This window comes from Telmatherina bonti, assembly GCF_933228915.1.
Source record: "Telmatherina bonti genome assembly, chromosome: 6".
Taxonomy (NCBI): Eukaryota; Metazoa; Chordata; class Actinopteri; order Atheriniformes; family Telmatherinidae; genus Telmatherina; species Telmatherina bonti.
The window spans coordinates 40,371,312-40,394,087 of NC_136624.1; the positions used below are offsets into that span (position 1 = coordinate 40,371,312).

The following is a 22,776-nucleotide window of genomic DNA, read 5'->3' on the forward strand; positions in this document are numbered from 1 at the left end:
TACATAAACACACACACACATGTACATAAACACACACATACACATGTACATAAACACACACACACATGTACATAAACACACACATACACATGTACATAAACACACACATACATATGTACATAAACACACACACGTACATAAACACACACACACACACGTACATAAACACACGCATACACATGTACATAAACACACACATACACATGTACATAAACACACACATACACATGTACATAAACACACACACACATGTACATCAACACACACACACATGTACATAAACACACACACACACATGTACATAAACACACACACACATGTACATAAACACACACATACACATGTACATAAACACACACACACACACATGTACATAAACACACACACACACATGTACATAAACACACACACACACATGTACATAAACACACACACACATGTACATAAACACACACACACACATGTACATAAACACACACACACATGTACATCAACACACACACACATGTACATCAACACACACACACATGTACATCAACACACACACACACATGTACATAAACACACACACACACACATGTACATAAACACACACACACACATGTACATAAACACACACACACATGTACATCAACACACACACACATGTACATAAACACACACACACATGTACATCAACACACACACACATGTACATCAACACACACACACACATGTACATCAACACACATACACATGTCCATAAAATCACGTCCTAACTTTTACCAGCGGCACCATGGAAAATAAAACTTTGAGAAGATTTCACACAAAACACAATTTAGAATTAAATATGACAAAAACAGGTAAAATGAAATATAAAAACGTGGATTTGACATTAAAAAAAGACTCATTAATAATTTATTAATTATAAATGTGTAAAATAATCATAAATAAAATCAGTAAAAAGTTAAAACAAAATGATAATAAAAGCAGATTTAACATAAAGACTTAGAGGAAATAAATGTAAGTGAAATACTGACTCAGTTTGAAACTGATGATAATTGATTTAAATCTTTTTAAACCAAAAAGATTTAAATTTTTTCTGAATTGTGATTTTAGAGACATTTCACCCGTCTGGTCTTGTTTCAGGTACAACAAGCTGCTGGCGGTGGTTGGTCGGAGTCTGGGGGAGATGGTTCAGGCTCTGCAGGGTTCCTTAGTCATGTCCTCAGAACTGGAGCTGATGGCGCGCAGCTTGTTAAACAATGTGGTTCCTGACGCGTGGAAATCCAAGGCGAGACACATGTCGGCCTCTGAAAAGCATTTTAATCTGATTCTGAACATTAAATCAGCTTGGAGCATTTTTCCATGAATGTCCTGCTTTCCAGGAACACAGCAGCTAAATGACCTTGTGCTGCTGCATTTCTCCAGGCCTACCCGTCTCTGAAGCCTCTGGCTTCCTGGGTGTCAGACCTGCTTCAGAGGATCACTTTCCTGCAGAGCTGGATCTCTGACGGCGCTCCAGCTGTTTTCTGGATTAGTGGCCTGTTTTTCCCGCGCTCTCTTCTCGCTGCAGCCCTGCAGAACTTCGCCCGGCGCTCCGGAAACTCTGTCGACTCAGTTGGATTCGACTTTCAGGTCGCAGCAGCTTTTCCCGACTTCCCACAAACTCATTTATACGTCCTCAGTGCACTGCATACGTATTAGTTTGCTCCTTTTAGAGACATTAGCTTTCCTGTGATCATGACCCTCCTCCTCTAACGCCTGCTCCCCCAGGTGATGGAGGAGTCAGAGATAACGGAGAAGCCCTACGCCGGCTGCTACATCCACGGCCTGTTCCTGGAGGCCGCCCGCTGGGACAGAGAAGCAGGTCGGCTCACAGAACCCAGGCCCAAGCAGCTCCACCAGCAAATGCCCGTCATCTGGTTGATCCCTAAACCGGACCGCGAAGCTCCGCGCCGTGGGGTCTACGTCTGCCCCGTCTATGAAACGCTCAGACGAGCTGGTCAGTTCACACAGCAGCCTTCCATCCAGGCAGACATGTATGACAACAGATTGGCTCGTCTAAAAACGTACAGAATATAAACGCTGAGTTGTGTGTAGGAATGTAGGAGCTTGTTCCAGTGTGTGTGTGTGTGTGTGTGTCCTCTCGGTGGTTTTATTGCTCACCCAGAATAGACTCCAGTTAGTGTCGAGTTTCGCGAAGAGTCTGAAAGTGCAGCTCTGTATTTTCCAGCCACAACTGGAAGCCAGCAGCTCCTGGAGGCTCAGTAGGAGCTTCTGTCTCCACGACACCATCCTGCTCACCGCTCTCTGCTTCCCTAGGGACCGCCGACGGACACCCCACCGACTGTGTGTTTGCCGTGGAGCTGCCCACAGATCTCAGTCAGAAACACTGGATCAAACGCGGAGTCGCCCTCATCTGTGCTCTGGACCACTAAACACACTTTCACCTCCATTTATGTTGGAGTCTCATCTGCTAAAACTACATCTGTCTTCATGTAACTCCTGGTTTCTCCTCTGAAACTCAGCCTGTGTAATAAACTCTGAACATCTCAAATAATAACATGTAGTCTCTGTGGATCTTTTCTTTAAGAGTTTATAAGATCTGGAAAAACTTACCTGCATTTTCCTCCACAGTTGAATTTCTGTCCTGCTCCTTTAAGGAAGCAGCTCAGCCGGTTGAGAAAGGAGGAGGGCGGTGCTAAAGCAGGAGGGCGGTGCTAAGGCAAACTGAGACACCGACTGGCCATGTGAACTCAGCTGGGACTGACTCCGGATCAGCAGAGTCCACAGACGGTCCCGCGGCTTCTATTTTACTCTACTGGGCTCATTTACTGGCTTTACTGGAGAATCTGCTCCGCGCCTCATAACGGAGGACAGACTGGAGCTTTTTATTGATCCTGACTGGAGCTTTTTATTGATCCTGACTGGAGCTTTTTATTGATCCTGACTGGTGCGCGCTCTGTGCTCTGCTCCTTTACGCACGCGCCGGAGCGCAGCGGCGTCGCTGGGAGTCCTGAGCTCCTCTGGAGGCAACAGGTCTGTGATCATGCTGCAGGATGGAAGCGGGAAGGGAAACGGAACCGAGAGCCCGGCTGCAGAGCCGCAGGCCGACCCCCCCGCTGGGGAAGACCTGTCCCTCCCCGCCATGCCGCCTTTCCCCAAGTTGGAGATAAAACGCAACGCGGTGACGGACGATTATAAAATCTCCAGCCAGGTTCTGGGTTTGGGGATCAACGGGAAAGTTCTGGAGTGCTTCAACAAGAAGAGCGGACAGAAGTGCGCGCTGAAGGTGAGTCAGTCACCTGTCGGAGCAGCAGGTAGAACTCTTCCAGGTCCTCAGTTTGCTGGTAAAATGTCCAAACAAGGATGGATGGGGTTCAGATGATCCATTATGAGATCAGGTCTTTGTCTGTCTGGAAATATGGACATCAGGGGGGTCAAACTCCAGTCCTGGAGGGCCGGTCTCCGGCAGGTTTTTGTTGTTTCCCTGCTCCAACGCAGCTGATTCAAATCAAATGAATCCAACAACTTCTCGTCAACCTATGTATGAATGTTGGTCAGGTGTGTTGGAGCATGGAGACAACAAAACCCTCCAGGACTGGAGTTGGACACCTCTGCTAGATGTTTAGTTCCACCATGTGGTCCCTGAAGGTCCCTGAAGGTCAGAAGGAGCTGGAGACTGAAGAAGGACCAAACTGAAGCAGTTCCGTGTGTTAATGCCGCTGCAGCAGGTCACACTTATCTAAAGAGACACATGTGTTGTGTCACCTTATTCTGCGAGGGATGGAAACACACACGCACACGTGCACGGGTCGTTTGGCTCTCACCTGTCACCACCAGGCCTCAGGCGGGAGATTTACAGGCTTACAGTAATCCATCTGGATCTGAGCTGCCAAACAGGCAGCAGAGAATTGTCACTGGATGGAAGGAGGAGAAACGGGGAGAGGATGGAAAGTCTTCCAGAGATGCTTGATGGTCTGTCAGAGTGGACAACTGTCTGCAAAGGGAGAGATAGAGACATGAAAACCTGAGGACACCTGCTGAACTGTTGGCTGGAGCTGCATAAAAACCCACCGTTTGACCCAAAGGAACCCCTACAAACCCTCCCCGTTGCCTTCCTGCAGAACCTGTTCACCAGTCGGGTAACTTCCTTCACACCTGTAGGAAGAGTTGCAGCTTGGCGCTGGCTTACCAACATTACGGTCCCAGAAGCAGCAAAGCTGAAGACGTGTGTGTTTGGCTTTGCCTTTGACCCAGACCAGCCTGGCATCTCATGTTTCTGCCCCCCCCCCCCCCCCCCCCCCCCAGCCCCGCTCAGCTCCGGCCAATCCAAGTCATCCATGTGTGGCGTAGCAGGCGTTGTGCAGAGGACGCTCTGGTTAGAGGTCTGTCTGAATGCTGGTGATGCTTGAGCTGTGTAGCTGCAGGCTGATCCCAGGCTTCACAGTTATTTGTCAGACGAGTTCTGTGTGTGTGTGTGTGTGTGTGTGTGTGTGAGAGAGAGATATGGTCTGGGACGGAGGTTTCTTGGTGAGAGTCTTCCATCCATCCTACATCTATTCTCCTCCACTTCCCCCAGCAGATGCAACAGTTTCTGGCCTCAGCAGCTCTCTCCAGCTGCTCCTGTAATCCCAGACCAGAAGGGTATAAAACCCCTCCAGCGAGTCCTGGAGCTGCTCCGGGTCCTTAACAACGAGGTTGCATCCTCATCAGACAACCGAAGCCCCTCAGCGCCATGCTAAGCTCCCTTCAGATGTCTGAGCTTTTCACAGCGACTCTCTTTCATTAATCTCATCCTCAGGAAGTTCAGAAATGTCTGTTTACCAAACATCCATACGCTGTAAATACGTTCACATAGTTTTTCATTTATTCCAACTAAACTGTAGCTGTTGATAAATGCTCCAAACTACTTAGCTCATTCGCTCTGAGAAATGCTCCGAATCATCCATATCTAGCAGCAACGCAGCACTTTGCAGGGTGATGGCGAGGAGGGGAAGCCAGCTGTGGTTCCTGCTGGAACTGAAGGCTAAACTTTGTTTTGGTTCCTCTCAGAAAACATTTGAACTTTTATTTACGAGGAAACAGAAAAACAGTCTGTTTGGAGCTCATAAAACTCCAAGAACAAAAGATCTTATTAAAACTTACCAAACTAAAGCGGTTGATGGGATGCGTCTGCGTCAGGGAAGGGAGTGCTGATCATGATTCAGGACAGGGGGGGGTCCATCTCCACTCCTCAAGGGTCACAATGCTGCATGTTTTCCTGCTCCAACACACCTGAGTCAGAGCAGTCATGGTGCAGAGCTTCATTCGTGTTTCCAGGTGTGTTGGAACTGGAAACATCACAAACCTGCAGGACATCGTCCCTCGAGGACCCGCGTTGGACAACCAGGGGTGTCCAAAGGATTGATCTGTTTCAGAGACGACTCAGAATCAGTGCTGGCCACCTTTACTTTCAGCTTGCAGTTCCTTTATCCCGGCTTCAGACAGACGTGGCACGATCCAGATCGGAGAATTCCCTTCTCCTGTAAGGGACCAAAAACCCGGATGGGTTGAAGACATGTTGTGCAGCTGCGGTTCCAAATAACCGTCTAAATCCAGGAGGATTGTTGAATCTGTGCATCTAAACAGCAGGATTATTTAGAGGAGATAAAGTTCATGTGTGGATGTTTAAACTGGGACGCCTTCTGATGGCGGCTTTCCCAGTTCTGGCTCCAGATTCTGGACATGGTCCGAGGGGGGGTTTACCTTCCTGCACATTCCAAACTGAGGACAAGTTGGTAAATTACAAACTTTGGAATTTGAGTCATGCAACAGTGACTGGAGAAATGGTAAATGGACTTGTACATCTATAGCGCTTTTCTAGCCATACAGACCACTCAAAGCGCTTTACACTACTTGTCACATTCACCCATTCACACACACACACTCATTCTACACACTCATACCCCGATAGGCACATCAGGGGGCAGCGTCTTGCCCTAGGACACTTTGGCATTTCAGGGGAAGCCTGGAATCGATCCCTCAACTTACCCATTGAAGGACAACTGCTCTTCCTCCTGAGCTGCAGCTGCCCAACTGTGCTTCTCCACACACACACTGTCCAGCCCCCCCTTAGTGAAGGAGAGGACCGCCATCATCATCAGCAGATGACCGCCATGCATCACAGAGGAGGCTGACCGCCGATCAGATGGAGATTCAGGAGGCGTCTGTAGCCATTTCTGCTCATTTATAACTTTCCTCATGTTTCTTTGTTCATCTGCAGACGGATAGATGGAACGTGTGTGTGTGTGGGGGGGGGCGCTTTAAAGAGTCAACTCAGCTCACTGGTGTTGCTCTAAGCTCTGGGTGTAATGGATGGATCCAGGTTTAATCTGCTTTGCAGCACAGCTGGTGGCGAACCGTCCCTGTAATGAGATTCATCCTTTAACTCGGACCGGTCTAACTTCTGGACGGGGTACGGAACAAAGGTCCGGTCTAACTTCTGGACGGGGTACGGAACAAAGGTCCGGTCTAACTTCTGGACGGGGTACGGAACAAAGGTCCGGTCTAACTTCTGGACGGGGTACGGAACAAAGGTCCGGTCTAACTTCTGGACGGGGTACGGAACAAAGGTCCGGTCTAACTTCTGGACGGGGTACGGAACAAAGGTCCGGTCTAACTTCTGGACGGGGTACGGAACAAAGGTCCGGTCTATCCTCTGGACGGGGTACGGAACAACGGACCGGTCTATCCTCTGGACGGGGTACGGAACAACGGACCGGTCTAACTTCTGGACGGGGTACGGAACAAAGGTCCGGTCTAACTTCTGGACGGGGTACGGAACAAAGGTCCGGTCTAACTTCTGGACGGGGTACGGAACAAAGGTCCGGCCTAACTTCTGGACGGGGTACGAAACAAAGGTCCGGCCTAACTTCTGGACGGGGTACGAAACAAAGGTCCGGTCTAACTTCTGGACGGGGTACGAAACAAAGGTCCGGTCTATCTTCTGGACGGGGTACGGAACAAAGGTCCGGTCTAACTTCTGGACGGGGTACGGAACAAAACCAGGAGCTCCGCTGCAGGTAGACGAGCCTGCTGGTGAAAACACCTGTTCTAAATGCACAGGTAGATCCAGCAACATGGCACGTCACACACCTGCCAACACGACGAAGCTGCGACTGAATGGAGGCTGGAAAGCCTTGCAGGTGTTCAGGTGAAAGAATCACATCTGGACGGTTAAAGGTGAAGTGCACAAAGCCCCGTCCAGAAGTTAGACCGGTCCGTTGTTCCGTACCCCGTCCAGAAGTTAGACCGGTCCGTTGTTCCGTACACCGTCCAGAAGTTAGACCGGTCCGTTGTTCCGTACCCCGTCCAGAAGATAGACCGGTCCGTTGTTCCGTACCCCGTCCAGAAGTTAGACCGGTCCGTTGTTCCGTACCCCGTCCAGAAGTTAGACCGGTCCGTTGTTCCGTACCCCGTCCAGAAGTTAGACCGGTCCGTTGTTCCGTACACCGTCCAGAAGTTAGACCGGTCCGTTGTTCCGTACACCGTCCAGAAGTTAGACCGGTCCGTTGTTCCGTACCACGTCCAGAAGTTAGACCGGTCCGTTGTTCCGTACCACGTCCAGAAGTTAGACCGGTCCGTTGTTCCGTACCCCGTCCAGAAGTTAGACCGGTCCGTTGTTCCGTACCACGTCCAGAAGTTAGACCGGTCCGTTGTTCCGTACCCCGTCCAGAAGATAGACCAGAGCTCCTGGTTTAGTGATGGTTGGAACAGCTGCCAGACAGGTCCTCTACTTTATGGCACCTGGATTATACACCTCAGATTCTGATGTTTCTGGAGCAGCCAGCTGGGCGACACACACACACACACACACACACACACACACACACACACACACACAGAAAGAGGTGGAAAACATCCATATTCTAAAAAGCACATGGCGCCTGACATGCGCGGCCTGTTGAGGAAAGCCACCTTGGGGTGTTGAGGTCGTTGAGCTTCAGGAGACGAGACGTTTTGAATGTTACACCATGGATTTGCCAGAACAGGACTTGTTGTGGAAAACTGTTTTCTACCGGACTTTCAGGGTTTTAACGCCCGGCTTCAGAGGCTTTTAGGAATTCCATGATTCCCATCCAGGAGTCGGATCATCTGTTGCCTCTGCTCAGCTGTTTGCTGTTTCTAGACGCCGTAGACTTTATGAGCAGCGCTTTATTGCTGGACGGTTGTAAAGATAAAACAGATTTTGATGAAAGCTCACTGACATTCACTAATGTTTAATAGAGTGTAAACATCTTGGGGCATTTGAGGTGTGTGTGTGTCTGTGTGTGTGTGTGTGTGTAGAAGGAGCTTGTAGTCGTGAGACGTAATTAGCTTCTAAAGTAAGTGGTGGCTTTCAGGTTAATGTGTCTCAGTGTGTTAAGCTTCTATTAACACACACTGGATTGCTTTAAGTGTCTGGATGTGTTTGATGGTTTAATCATCCAGGAGACGATCAGCTGCCTCGCTCCCAGTCCTGCGTCTGCCTCCCACCTGTGTGTTTTCTGTCTGTTTAATCCAGTTTTATTGCAGCCAGTTGTGCTTCAGAGCAGGAAATGAAGGCAAGCAGTTCCCACAGCGTCTCTGCACTCATTAAACCATAAAGGACACATACAGAAAAAAACGCCCACGGCTTCGATTGAGTCAAGTTCAGTGGGCGAGGTTGGAAAAGAAAGGACACGACACACATCAGTATATCAGACAAGTTAAGTCAGCGGAAATCCTCAACTTCTACTTTCAACACCCTGCAGTGCTCAGCAGCTCCTCACTTCCTCTTCAGCTGTGAGAAGCATGGCCAGAAGCAAGACCAGAACCAGAAGCAAGACCAGAACCAGAAGCATGGCCAGAAGCAAGACCAGAACCAGAAGCATGGCCAGAAGCAAGACCAGAACCAGAAGCAAGACCAGAACCAGAAGCAAGACCAGAACCAGAAGCATGGCCAGAAGCAAGACCAGAACCAGAAGCATGGCCAGAAGTATGACCAGAAGCAGCTACTGCAGCTGCCCTCTCCCTTAACGCAGATTTCACTCATACACCTCACTCTACCGGACAAGGAGGTGGAACGGGCGTCCTGCTTCCTAAAGAATGGAACTTTACCTCTCTCTGTCCCATGGCTTCCTACTTGGCACTCAAATATCATGCAATAAAGGTTTCAGCACCTACCAGTACATACATTCTGGTCACATATCGCCCTCCAGGAGGCAATATGAATGACTTTGTCTCTGAGATGGACATGCTACTCTCTGACATACCTGATGATGGTGCTCCACAGCTGATCTGTCTGTCACTCCGCTGCACCTCTCAGACCACTTCCCGGTCAAATTCTCAGCCCCTCTCTCTCATGGCGCTCAAGCAGCTCCGAGGAAGGTTTCCTACCGCAGAAACCTGAGATCTCTAAGCCCCACACAGCTGTCTGATGAGGTTAACTCTACCCTCCCCTCTGACTCAGACTTCTCCTTACTGTCTGCTAATGAGGCTACAGAAACACTCAGCTCCTCTCTGTCTTCTGCTGTCTAAAGCAGCCAGACATAATCCACCCAGTCCATGGCTCACTGAAGTTCTAAGACGTCACAGAGCAGGTCTCAGGCCACATGTGCACTTGATCCGGTCCCTACCGATATCCTGCAGAGCATTTCTCCTACAATCAAAGCTGCAGTGACCCATAGTATCAACTCCTCTCTTGAATCTGGGATCTTTCCCTCTGTCAAGCAAGCTCGGGTCACCCCGCTGCTGAAGAAACCCACACTCGACCCAGCCCGGGTTGAAAACTACTGGCCGGTCTCACTGGTGCCGTTCTTATCTAAACTACTAGAGCGTGCAGTCTTCAGTCAAATCTCGCAGTTCCTCCATGATGAAAACCTTTTTGATCCATATCAGTCTGGCTTTAGGCAAGGCCATTCCACTGAAACTGCTCTACTATCTGTTATCGATTTCCTCCGGCTTGCCAGATCCACTGGTCAATCCTCAGTCCTGATACTTCTGGACCTGTCTGCTGCTTTTGACACAGTGAACCATCAGATTCTCCTCTCCACCCTCTGAGCTTGGCATCTCTGGATCTGTCCTCTCCTGGTTCTCGTCCTACCTCTCCAGCTCACATGAAAACAGGGGAGCCTCAAGGGTCGGTGCTCGGCCCTCTTCTCTTTTCACTATCCACCTCCTCACTCGGTGCAGTCATAAGTTCTCACGGCTTCTCCTATCACTGCTATGCTGATGACACTCATCTTTTCCTCTCCTTTCCTCTGGATGACACAACCGTCTCAATGAGAATATCAGCTTGCCTTGCTGATATCTCGGCATGGATGAAGGATTGCCACCTTCAGCTCAACCTGTCCAAGACAGAGCTCATTGTCTGCCCAGCCAATCCTTTCTTACATCCGCAATTAAGTGTTAAGCTTCACTCAATCACACTTGTTCCTACGCCTGCTGCCCGGAATCTGGGTGTCATGGTGGATGACCAGCTGACCTTTAAGGTCCATGTTGCCTCAGTTGCCTGTACCTGCCGATATGCTCTCTACAACATCAAGAGAATCAGACGTACCTGACAGAACACACGATTCAGCTGTTGGTTCAGGCTCTGGTCATCTTACGCATCGATTACTGCAATTCCCTACTGGCAGGTCTGCCTCCATGCTGGTTAAACCTCTGCAGATGATCCAGAACGCCGCAGCGCGTCTGGTTTTCAACCAACCCAAACTGGCTCATGTCACTCCGCTGCTAATCGCTCCTTACTGGCTTCTGGTTGCAGCACGCATCAAATTCAAAGCTTTGCTTCTGGCTTACTAAACAATACCTCAAACGGCCCTCGTCTCCCTTCACTCCCTAATCCAGACCTACACTCCCTCTCCACAGCTACGTTCCACCAGAGAAAGACGCCTCGTGTTACCACCACAACATGGGACTAAATCACCAGCCAGACTCTTCTCCTCTGTTGTTCCACGATGGTGGAATGATCTCCCAAACTCTGTCCGCTCTGCAGAGTCCCTGTCTACTTTTAAGACCCAGCTGAAGACTCAGCTCTTCAAGGAGAACTTCAACACTTAGTATAGCTGTATTTGTTGAAAAGTTGGAGAACTTAGTCCAGTTCTTTGCAACAAACTTTATGGTATTAATTCTTTGTATTTTAACATAGGTGATATTATGGGGTGGGAAGGGAGTAAACAAAAAAAAAAGCCTGTAGCTTCATGTAAGGACCTGCGTCCAACTGGAGAGTCCACCAGCACCTTCCTACCATGTCCTCTACTGTCTGATTTCCTGCTTGTGTTGTTCTCACTCAGATGTAAGTCGCTTTGCATAAAAGCGTCTTAATGACTGTAGAATAGAAGCAGAACCAGAAGCATTTCCAGGCTGACTTTCTGGAAACTTTATTCTCTATAAACCGGCTGAACCTGAATTCCTGAAAGCATTTCTCTTGGTTTGGAGGCTTTTCTCCCTTTTCCCTCTCATAGCAGAGAAAACAGAACATGCAGGAAGTGACATGCCGGGGATCGAACCAACGGCTCGCTGCTGGCAGCGTTCATGGCCGATCTGTAGCACAACACAGATTCATATGGCATGTCTGTCACAGGTGTGTGTGTTCCAGACCGGCCTTGTGAGCAGCAACAAATCAGTCCGACAGTCACATCCAGAAATACACTCTGACTGCCAAAGTCCTGCACCAGCTCCGTGCGCGTGCATGCACACGTGTACGAGCGCACATGTCCTGCTGATGTCAGCTCCTCGCGCTGCCTGGGAAGCTAAACATAAACATGTTGTCAGCTTGCACGCACGCGCAGCTGTGATAAACAGAAGTTGTTTTTCTGTTGGAGTCTCTTTCGCTTCTCTTCTACTCTGATTCAGTCACTCATAGACAGCAGGTAATGGTCATATCTGGTTGTTTTAGGGGTTTGAATGTGACTGAATCTGATGTTTTCAGGATTAATAGTTGGTCACACCAAGCGCTAAAATTCTTCTGATTCACTTCATCCAGTTACTCCAGAATAATAAAAGTTATTTTCTTGTTTCATCAGCTGTTTGCTTCGTGCCATGGCTGAGTTTTCATCTCAGCTTCCTGCAGATCAGACACACAGAATGACTCTTAGCAGCTTGTTTTGTTGAAAACATGTAAATCATGTTAAGCTGTGATAGAATATCAGTAAATGAGGAGAAGTTGAGTCTAAAACGCTGTAATTTTATGTTCCAGAGACAGAAAGCGTGTCATTACATCTTACTCCGAGTCCTCCTTTGGACACCAGATCAAATGCAAAATGTTTGTTCAGCTTCTGAGGACGTCGAATGAGTCGTAACCCCTGATTTCTCTGTGCACAGATCCTGTACGACAGCCCCAAAGCCAGACGGGAGGTGGAGCTTCACTGGCGGGTGTCGGGGGGGCCGTACATCGTTCGCATTCTGAGCCTCTATGAGAACATGCATCATGGGAAGAAGTGCCTGCTCATCATCATGGAGTGGTAATTTTATCTCTGACAAAGAAGCATCTGACATCCATCAGTCACCCTGACTTTCTGCACTTTAAACCCTCTTAAATCATCTCTCCATCTTTCATTTCTCTGGAAGTAAAATATTTCTAAACTATTTTACAGCTTGTACAACTAAGGAGCTTAAATTTGTAAAATCTCTGCGTCCCGTATTATTTATGCATATGATAATTAGCTGGCGGTCCATCTGTCCGTCCGTCCTGGGATTTTATTACTTTCTGCATGAAAAGACTCGATGGGACAACAAGCCGTTTGCTGCCTCCCAGTCAGACTGTTGGCAGATCATTTCCGTCGCATTGCTGCTGGATTCAGAGAAGCAGAGAAACTTCTTTCAACTAAAAAATAATATTAAATATCCATGAGACGGATCGGTGCGGCGTCTGCAGTAATGCGGACTCTGCGCCGGTCTGTCGTGGTGAAGAAGGAGCTGAGCCAGAAGGAGAAGCTCTCGATTTACCGGTCGATCTACGTTCCTACCCTCACCTATGGTCATGAGCTGTGGGTCGTGACCGAGAGAAGGAGATCTCGTATACAGGCGGCTGAAATGAGTTTCCTCCGCAGGGTGGCCGGGCTCTCCCTTAGAGATAGGGTGAGGAGCTCGGTCATCCGGGAGGAGATCAGAGTAGAGCCGCTGCTCCTCCGCATCGAGAGGAACCAGTTGAGGTGGCTCGGGCATCTGGTCAGGATGCCTCCTGGACCTCCCTGGTGAGGTATTCCAGGCACGTTCCTCTGGGAGGAGACCCCGGGGAAGACCCAGGACACGCTGGAGGGATTATATCTCTCGGCTGGCCTGGGAACGCCTCGGGATCCCCCCCGCAGAGTTGGTAAATGTGGCTGGGGAGAGGGAAGTCTGGGCTTCCCTGCTTAGGCTGCTGCCCCCGCGACCCGTCCCCGGATAAGCGGTGGAAGATGAAGATAAAGAGCCGTGTGCCTTCATGCAGGACTGTTTAAAAAGCAGACGCAATCGCAGCCGCGGCCTCTGCCCCCCAATCCCCCCAGTGCCCCCCAACCCCCCGCTGCACCGACAGATGCCAGTTAAAGGCCGACGATGCAACGAAAACACGGAGCAGAAACAACGTGGTGATCTCAGACAACCTCCTGAACGAACGATGATAAAGCATCGATGACGGTATGAGGTGGGAGATGTTACACAGACATGGCTGCAGCTGACATGGAGTTAAAGGTCAAACAGCAGCACTTTGTGTGTGTGTGTGGGTGGGTGTGTGTAGACCGCTGTGGTCGCACTTTTCTGCATTTCCTTTGTGACAAAGAGCAGAAGTTCAGCAGTGAGTGGAGATTTGCAGCACGCCCACGAGGTTTTCCAGCACATAAATAACTCCTCAGGTCACTGTTAGATCAAGTCTTCATGAAGGACGTCGGCGTTTGGAGGAGCAAGTTCATGCAACGTTTTCTGACTTTACGCTCCTCTTCATCCAAGTTTACACAGCTAGCTGTGTGTTGAGACTCTTTCCAGACATGATTGTCATGAAAAGTTGATCTTAGTGAAAGTCTGACGTGTCTTTTCCGTGTCTGATGACACATGCTTCCATCTGAACTTTGTCCTTTTTATTGCTTCTGCTGCAGAAGTTGGAAAAAATCTCAACGCAGACGAGGTGCAGCAGCCAGCTGACATTTTTAAACATCTCACCACATTTGTTCACACAGCAGTTATTTGTGTTGTGTGTGCTGCGGCTTCGTTTGGTTGTGTGTGTGTGTGTGTGACTGCTGTTTCCTGTGTGAAGGAGTCAGATGAGGACGATGGCGCCTTGTGTGTGTTCAGTCCGTTCAGCACATCAACCTGCTGGTCTCGTCACCACAAAAGTCCACTCTTACCCAACACTGAGCTCAGCATTTTGTGAGGAGGAAAAGGGAGATTCTCAGGTGTCGGCTCGGTGATGTGTGGGCAAGAAAAGAGCAACATGTGATTCATCTCTCCCAGCTCCAGACGTTTTAACCCTTTCAGACACATGTCAGCCGTAGAGTGGAGTGTTTCTGTGACACTGGAGGGTTTTCTGTCCCCGTCCCTCCGTAGTGAGACGTATCTCAGCTGATCCGTGTAGTCGCTGCACCAGGCGGCGTGTTCTGCGTCCTCTGCAGGGACCGAAGCCGGTTATTCGTCCAGTTAAAGCTGCAGAGGATTTATCTCTCAGAAATGTGATCAAACTGAAACACTCCTACTTTCACCCACATGGAGTTCTTTCCAGTAACATGCTGGTACTGATCTTCCTCCCTGGTGGAAACCAGACAAGCCTCCCAGTGCATTCTTCAGATTTCACTTTGACCTCACTTTGCATCGCTTCCTTTCGCGTCTGCTCCGAGCACTCATGCCACGACGCAGCGATCTCATCTTATTCTGACAGAATCACACATGAAAACACACATGTTTCCTTCTGTACAAACCTGTTTGGCCACATTTCTCTGTTTCTGTCCAGCATGGAGGGAGGAGAGCTGTTCAGCAGAATCCAGGCCAGAGGCGACCAGGCCTTCACAGAGAAAGGTGAGGACCTGAGGGAGGATAAATACAAATAGAACAGGTGTCCCAGACGGGCAGGGTCACAGTAAGTCGCACGCTGAGATACTGAACTGCAGCTGAAGCCGTCTCAGAACGGCAGAGACGGTGGAGGAGGGAAGGGAACCTCGGTGTGTCCGAACTGCTCCTGGTTTGAGAGAGTGTGTTTTCTGTTTCCTCCCAGAGGCGTCAGAGATTATGAGGGACATCGGCACGGCCATCCAGTTTCTCCATCACATGAACATCGCCCACAGAGACGTCAAGGTACACAAAACACAGAAGAAGAAGCACGCGATGACTTCTGGCTGCTTTATTTTCCTTCCTCTGCTTCCATCTCCAGCCAGAGAACCTGCTGTATACAAACAAAGACAGAAATGGGGTCCTGAAGCTGACGGACTTTGGCTTCGCGAAGGAGACGACGCTACATAACCCTCTGCAGACCCCCTGTTATACACCATACTACGTGGGTAAGCTGCTGCTCATCCCAGAGTTACTGCGAGTTTGCAGGAATTCCTGTGGTTGTTGGGATGGAAAGAACAGAAACCTAAATATGGTTATGGAGTCATTAAGTTTCCGACTGATCTTGTGTATTTCCTGTGTGTTTTGTCATTGATAAGCTCCTGAGGTTTTAGGTCCAGAGAAGTATGACAAGTCGTGTGACATGTGGTCTCTGGGTGTCATCATGTACATCCTGTAAGTACTGAGTGTGTTTCTGGGGGTTTCGGGATGAAGCTTAGAGCTGTGGCGTGCTCCGTCATGTGACTTTTCCCTCGTGTCACTGTGTTTGTGACTGCAGGTTGTGTGGCTTCCCTCCATTTTACTCCAACACAGGTCAGGCCATTTCTCCAGGGATGAAGAGGAGAATCCGGATGGGCCAGTATGAGTTTCCTAATCCCGAGTGGTCGGAGGTGTCGCAGGAAGGTGAGAAACAAAAAACCCGGTCAGTTCAGCGCTCTGATCTGGAAGTCAAACGCACAACGGGTCAGAACCGGTTCTGCAGGCTCCATGATAAACAGACGTAGACCGAAGCAAACAAGATCCGTCTCTCTGGCTGCAAACGGAGAAGTGGAGCCTGGTCTGGGAATCCTCTCACCGGACTGCGTCGTTTTCAGTGTCCGCCAGGGAGCGCCATCTGAAACCAACCGTTTTTCTGATTCTGGGGATTTTTCTTCCTCTGATGAACTTTTTCCAAAGAGCATCAGAAAGCAGCGAAGGAGGCGGTGTGGAACGCCGAGTTAGTTTCCTGGTGTAGCGTCGCCTCCAGCAGGGCTTCAGCCGTGTCCCGAGGGAGGCGGGGGAGACGGCGGACCCAAGTCCCCTGGGTCGTCGCTTCCCTCGCTGGGTGTGTACCCAGACTTCTTACCTGCTTCATTAATGATGGACTAATGAGGGAAAAGCAAATTAAAACCTTAAATGACTTCTGGTTGCTTGAAAAGAGGCGCTACATGTGAAAGAACTGGAAGTTAAAACTTCTCCTGCGATTCTGACGTAAAAACCTTCAAATTGAAGCTGCAAGTCTTCACTTTGATCAGAAAACTCTGGGAATCAGCTTCAGTAACAGAAGTTGTCTGTGTCCTGACGGCATTGTTTTAATCAAACACTTTTAGTGTGTAACGACCATAGACTACACGGTCTATGGTAACGACCAAACGGTGACACATCCCTGCAGCTAAAGGCTAAGCTAACTAGCCTCTAAGCAGATGACAACAGCTTATAGAAGGAAAAAAAGTGTTTTTAATCATATAAGCTGCATAGTTTTCTGTTCCCTTCTCTGCATCCTTCCTTGTGGGCAGAAAAGTGAAAAGAGAACTTGTCCATCATGTGAATTATGATGCTGAATGTCTGAGCTTGTGCTGAAGGTGCAGCTCTGTAAACAGGAAACCACCGCAGCGCTCTGATTGGCTGCAGCCTGTTTGACCTGCTAATGTTTGTAGAATGACGAGTGGTAACGGTTTAACAAATAACCTTTATTTGTGGCTGAACAAGGCACAATATATTAACAGGCGGGTTAACTAGAGCAAGCTCAACAGCAGACATGTAGCAGCCTAAGCGCGGGACTGATACTGCAGTAGATTGGTTAGGCGCTGCCGTAAAGCAGTGTGTTGAAGTGTCGTAAAAAGTAAACAAAGTGCTTCTACACAATATCTATATATGACAATGTTGACATACTATCAGGGTGAAACCTCAGTGAGGTTATCTTCATGCTGCATCGGAGAAACTTCTCATCCCGTCCCATTCGCTTCCCTCGCTTCATGCTGGTTTCAGGTTTCACGTCTGGAAAGACGTAAATCAGCTGCCGTCCTTCGCTCTGACCGCATCCAACTCCTCAGCTCTGCTCTCTAGAACGATCCCGCTGCTCTTCCAGCAGGTCGTCTGCAGCTCATGTCTCCTTCTTTCCTCTGTCAGCTAAAGATCTGATCCACCAGCTGCTGAAGACTGACCCCAACGAGAGAATGACCATCACTCAGTTCATGAACCACCCCTGGATCAACGTGAGTCTCTTCGCATCATCCTGGTTCTGTTTGTACCGTCTCCATGGCTGCCTTCACCTGGCCGTGTGTGTGTGTGTGTGTGTGTGTGTGTGTGTGTGTGTGTGTGTGTGTGTGTGTGTGTGTGTTTCTGCCCTGCAGCAGTCCATGGTGGTTCCCTCCACTCCCCTCCACACAACCAGAGTCCTGACTGAAGACCGAGAGATGTGGGAGGACGTGAAGGTCAGAAGCACAGCAACAGCGACCCCGTCTGGTCTCATGTTGCCATGACAACCCCTTTATTCAGGCTACACACACACACACACACACACACACACACACACACACCAAGGCCCAGGCCCGAAACCTGTTTAATTACATCCTCCATGCGGTGTTATCCTCTGAACACGCGTGTCACACGGTACGCGTGTTCAGGGCTGCGTACCGTTCACACGTCAACATGACGTAATGAAACAACGGGACTGACGTAAAAATAACCCGGTTTGAGCATGAAGACCGTGAACGTGGCGCCGCAGCTTTAATAAAATAAATAAAATAATAAGTTTTTGATCGGATCAAAGTCCTCCTGCAGCGATTAAAGATCCTCCAGAAACCCCAGATAAATGCTGAGATGTGGGAGATGAAGACGGAGAGACTTTAAAGATGTTCATTAAACAAACCTGGTTCATGCTGGATCTTTTCTACCAGCTGTGACGTGATCAGTGTTGGGAAACGTCAAATTCTCCACGAACTAGTTCAAAATCCACTTCACACATTTAATAATGAAGTTCAGCTCATAGTTCACTGTTCCAAAATTCAACTAGTTCAAAGTTATTTTTTTATACGTTGCAGCAAACTATTATAAGAATTCCGTTATTTTCCAGTTGTTGCAGCCCGTTCAGTCCACTCTCGTAGACAGCTTCTGCTCCAACAGGATGTTTTTAAAGGAAATGAGGAAAAACTTGTTGTTTGAACAGCTTTTTATTAATAAAGAATTAAACAATCTGACGTAGGAACCAGGCTGAGGTGGAAAACTAAGTATGTACCTCAAATGGCAAAATTTCAACGTGCAAAACATTCAAACAATTTTTCATTTTCTGTCATTTTTCTTTTCATTGAGTCAATTTTTTACTAATGTATGTTTTCTGACTTTTTACCCCAAAAGAAAAAAACAGAAGTTCTACAACTTGGGTCATAAGCGTGCAATATTCAGCCTAAATATAAAAATATAAATTAATAAATACATTAATATAAATCCAGTCAGTAGGAGTCCAAGGCCATGGACATGAATAAATAAAATAATCATAATAATTAGTGAAGAAAAAAAAAGGATTTTGCCTCCATGCTTTGTAATTTGATGCAGTATGACTGTAGCAGCGCATGTTGCCAGATTTGGTATTTCCCCCTTTATGTCCGGCCCGTTGAAGGTGTGTTTGAGTCGGTTTTACCTGCGTGAGAATCTGGCCCTCTGAGTAAAGATGAACTGTGTGAGAACGCCGCTCACAATAACGTAGGTTCAGTTCATGTTCCCTCAAAATATGAACAAGTTCATGAAACATCACTCAATGACACTGAATGTGATGATCCCTGAACCACACGCACACACACACACACACACACACACACACTCTCCCAGCTTTCCGGAAAAACATGCAGCTGAACTCGTAAAGTTTCCATCAGCAAACTGTATTTCTCTGGTTTTACTTCACATGGTCACGTCCAGCTTGTTGTTCGCGCACGTTTTCACTGAATCAGCTGAGTAGCATCATCTCCCCAACACGCCTGGACATTAATTATCATGCTTTGCTTGCTTGGGGTTAAATTACTTTCACTTCTCATTTATTTATCTTTATCTTTATTAACTGAAGAAAATGAGCACGTTTGTTACAAAAACAACAAATAAACTAGAGCGAGGTAAGTCCAGGTGTCAGCGTTAACCTGCACGAACAAACATACAACTGAATACACCACAATAAGAGTTTTATACAGATTTTTATTAAAATAAAGAATAATTTCTAATGAGTTTCAGAGATTTAAAGAGTTTATTTCTATCTGAAAAAAGAGAAACTGTTTTTTTCTGAATGAAAATGTTTGAAGGAGGAGCGCTACTAGTAGTAAGAAAACAAACATAGTTTAGTTTAATGGAATAAACATCGAGGTGATTTCTGAGAGGAGTTAGAAAAACTTTAGAGATTCTTCTTCTGCCTCACCAAAGGAACATTTAGTATCTATAGTCACACGTTCAGAGATCCCACGGCGTCGTGAAGGATCGTAAAAGGAAGCGAGACCTCTAGTTCTGAGGCAGGATGGGCTGCAGAGCTACGTTAGAGAGAAGAATTCTTCCAGGAGGGTCAGATTTCATCAGGAGCTTCAGATCTTTAAACTAAAACATGTCAGAAGTCGACAAACTTCCAGTTTCATCAACCAGAGTCAGAAAAACAGGCTGCAAGTCGTAGAAAACGCTGATAAACCGACAGGCGTCCGACTAAACGGCTCCTCTATGGAACCAGATTTGTTTCAGAATCTCCAAGCAAAACTTTTTCAAACTTAAGCAAAAAACAACAATTAAAACCAAAACTTTCTAAAACTTAAGTAAAATAAATGATCTCTAAATCAAAAATGATCAATCATCATGAAAACTATTAGGCTTTTATTTGGTTAAATTGAGTAGTTTGTTTGCAGTTTCCTTTTCCTCTTTCTCTCTTCTCTCTATTTTGGTTGCCCTTCACAGTCTTTGGTTTTGATTCTTGATTGTTTGATTTCATTTCTGACACTTTTCATGGGCGGGCTCTTTCAGGGGCGCATTCTGATTGGCTGGGGAGTTTTGGAGCGACATGGCTGCAGACCAATGAGATGTATGAACATTTTCTTAGGAAGTTCAAGGAGTTGAAAATTAAAACTACTTCTGATTCTCTGACAAAGAATTTGAAACTGGAATTTTTATTGTTTAATGGTCATTTTCTTTAATCATCAGCATTCATCTGTTGCTGCTGAACCATAACAATGTAAACATCTTTAAAAGCATTAAAAGATGAGTTAACTGTTTACTTCTGAATCCTCATGAACTCAGCCGCTTTCACTTTTGGTTTTAAGGATGTTTAGAATCAGAAGTAGTTTTCAGTTTCAGCTCCTTCTCATCATATCATATATTCCATATCCTCATCCACTGCAGACTGCGTTTCCAGTCCCAGCAGGTCTGTGAGGTCATGTGACCCCGGTCGGCCTGTCTGCACGCCGTGGGCCTCCAGACTCTTTGTCTTAAGAAGTGCTAAACTTCCAGTGTTACTGACCTGAATGCTGTGGCGCACGCTCGCTCTGGACCACCAGGTGTGTAAGAAACCTGCGGTGATAAGCTGTGAAAAGACGGTGATGTGGACACAACGTGCTGCTGTTCGGCTCTGCAGCGAGGACTAAAATATTTCCACAGACTGTAAATAAGAAGCCGATGGGAGACTTTTCCCAACATGCGTCCTTCAGACCAGCCGTGTGGCGTCGCAGTCCGTCACGTGGCTTCAGTTCAGCTTTCTTTCCAAGAGCCGGGATTTAACCACCGGTTGATTCTGTCTTGGCAACAGTAGTAGTCCAGTTGATCAGGGTTCTGTCAGAACTTCCACGTTTTCCCGGTCCAGACGTGTCTGTTAGCACACGCGTGTTGTTCTGGTTGCGTTAACCTGGAATGGGTGGAAAGGTTGTGCTCTGAACCCACAATGCACTTCGCTTTGTCGTCCACTCCCTGTGTTTGGTCCGCTTGAAGCGGGCCGAGACCTGCGTTTGTAGGCGGACCGAGTCGGCTTCCTTGATCTGAATCAGAATTTATTTAACGTGTTCACATGTCCCCAAACGAAGTGACGTTCCCTGCAAGCGGAGCAGAACGCCAGTCAAACAGGCTGATGTGAAGGTTCCCTAAAAGACCGGTGACGGTGCGACCGGACTGGACCGGCTTAAACCGGTTTAAACCGACCTGGAAGCAACAACCGCGGTGAAATGATCGGATAAACGACGCGATCCGGTCCGGCCGGAAAACCAGATCTTCTCCGTTCCATGGTCACCAAGAATCAGCAAAAAGCCACGAAACTTCATCAACAATGAAAGTTTTATTCTGTGTGATCTGCTCAGCATCACACACACGTACACACACATGTACACACACACATGTACACACACACGTCCAGTTCCAATCATCTGACAGCTTCCTCTTCTGGTCTCTTACAGGAGGAGATGACCAGCGCCTTAGCAACCATGCGCGTTGACTACGACCAGGTAAAGATCAAGGATCTCGACACATCCAGCAACCCTCTGCTCAATAAGAGGCGTAAGAAGGCTGCAGCGGGGGCCAAGGGGGGGTCCACCATCTGCCAAAGCCAGTAGCACCACATGGAGAAAAACCGAAGCCAACGGCATCAAGAGCAGCTCAGAGCAGAGAAGAAAGGTTCTCTGGTGTTGGAGGTCAGATGGACGCGACATAAACGCTCTGAAACTTCGAACATTGTTGGCGATGCAGCCGTATCGATGCTGGACGGCTCCGCAACACGATGTCGTCCGTTTCCTGTCCGAGCTAGAAGCTTCTCAGCTGTAGGATTATCTGCTTTTAATCATTTTAAAGATGTGATTTTTAGAGCTTTCCTGATTCTAAGTGTCTGTGTGCAGACAGGAAGTACTTGTACTGGTCATGTTGGTGTGTTTTCATGCTGGATTGCATGTTTCAGGTCTCATTTGCAGCTGTGCACAGATAAAGACACCGCAAACAGACTGTGAAACACTCATCATTGCCTGTCTTGTCTTAATGTCATTGTCCTTCTCCAGCTGCCTTCCTTTCTGGGTGCGAACGGTCTCACTGGCGCTTGCTTCTGTGATGACCTGCAGTCCAGCCTGAGGAGGTGAAACTGAAACAATAAAGTGAAATCAGTCACAATCGAGCTAATGATCCGTCTGCAAAGCGGTTCTTGTCTCATAAATGTGTGAACATGACGGTGCCTGGAAGCCTCCTGTCAGGGCAAAGCGCTTTACACAAGCAGCCGTGAGGCAACAGCTGCTTCAGCTACATAGATAAGTTGTGACATTTCAGAAGTAAGTGTGTGTGTGTGTGTGTGTGTGTGTGTGTGTGTGTGAGTGTGCTGGTGATGGTTGATTGAAACACTTTCAGTAAATATCGGCTGCAGTTTCCCTTTACAATAAAGCGAGTTAAGCAAGCGTGTTGAAACCCAGCTACCTGTTCTCTGGTGCAGACTGCAGGACAACAAGCAGAACTTGGGAAACAGTTTGTGTTGCCTCTGAATCCTTTCAGGCTTTGTTATCCTGCTATAAATAGCAGCAGTGGAGTGTT

General features: G+C 47.8%; 2 protein-coding genes across 2 annotated transcripts in view; both read left to right on the plus strand.

Moving 5' to 3' along the window:
• The window catches only part of dnah1 (dynein, axonemal, heavy chain 1), a gene marked incomplete at its 5' end in the record, with an annotated part of 82,836 nt that extends 80,308 nt beyond the window's left edge, over positions 1-2,528 (plus strand). Inside the window, 4 exons of the mRNA XM_079242168.1 lie at positions 1,129-1,273; positions 1,411-1,617; positions 1,756-1,984; positions 2,305-2,528. Coding sequence (XP_079098294.1) covers positions 1,129-1,273; positions 1,411-1,617; positions 1,756-1,984; positions 2,305-2,420 — 697 coding nt within the window. The 3' untranslated portion in view covers positions 2,421-2,528. The remainder of the gene's footprint in view (positions 1-1,128; positions 1,274-1,410; positions 1,618-1,755; positions 1,985-2,304) is intronic.
• A 222-nt stretch (positions 2,529-2,750) lies between these two features.
• mapkapk3 (MAPK activated protein kinase 3) lies at positions 2,751-22,389 on the plus strand. Its single transcript, XM_079242199.1, has 10 exons — positions 2,751-3,274; positions 12,310-12,449; positions 14,909-14,973; positions 15,170-15,249; positions 15,326-15,452; positions 15,603-15,678; positions 15,782-15,906; positions 17,392-17,477; positions 17,616-17,696; positions 21,666-22,389. The coding sequence occupies exons 1-10, from the start codon at positions 3,032-3,034 to the stop codon at positions 21,819-21,821; spliced, it is 1,179 nt and encodes a 392-aa protein (XP_079098325.1). The 5' UTR covers positions 2,751-3,031; the 3' UTR covers positions 21,822-22,389.
• The last annotated feature ends 387 nt before the right edge of the window (positions 22,390-22,776 follow it).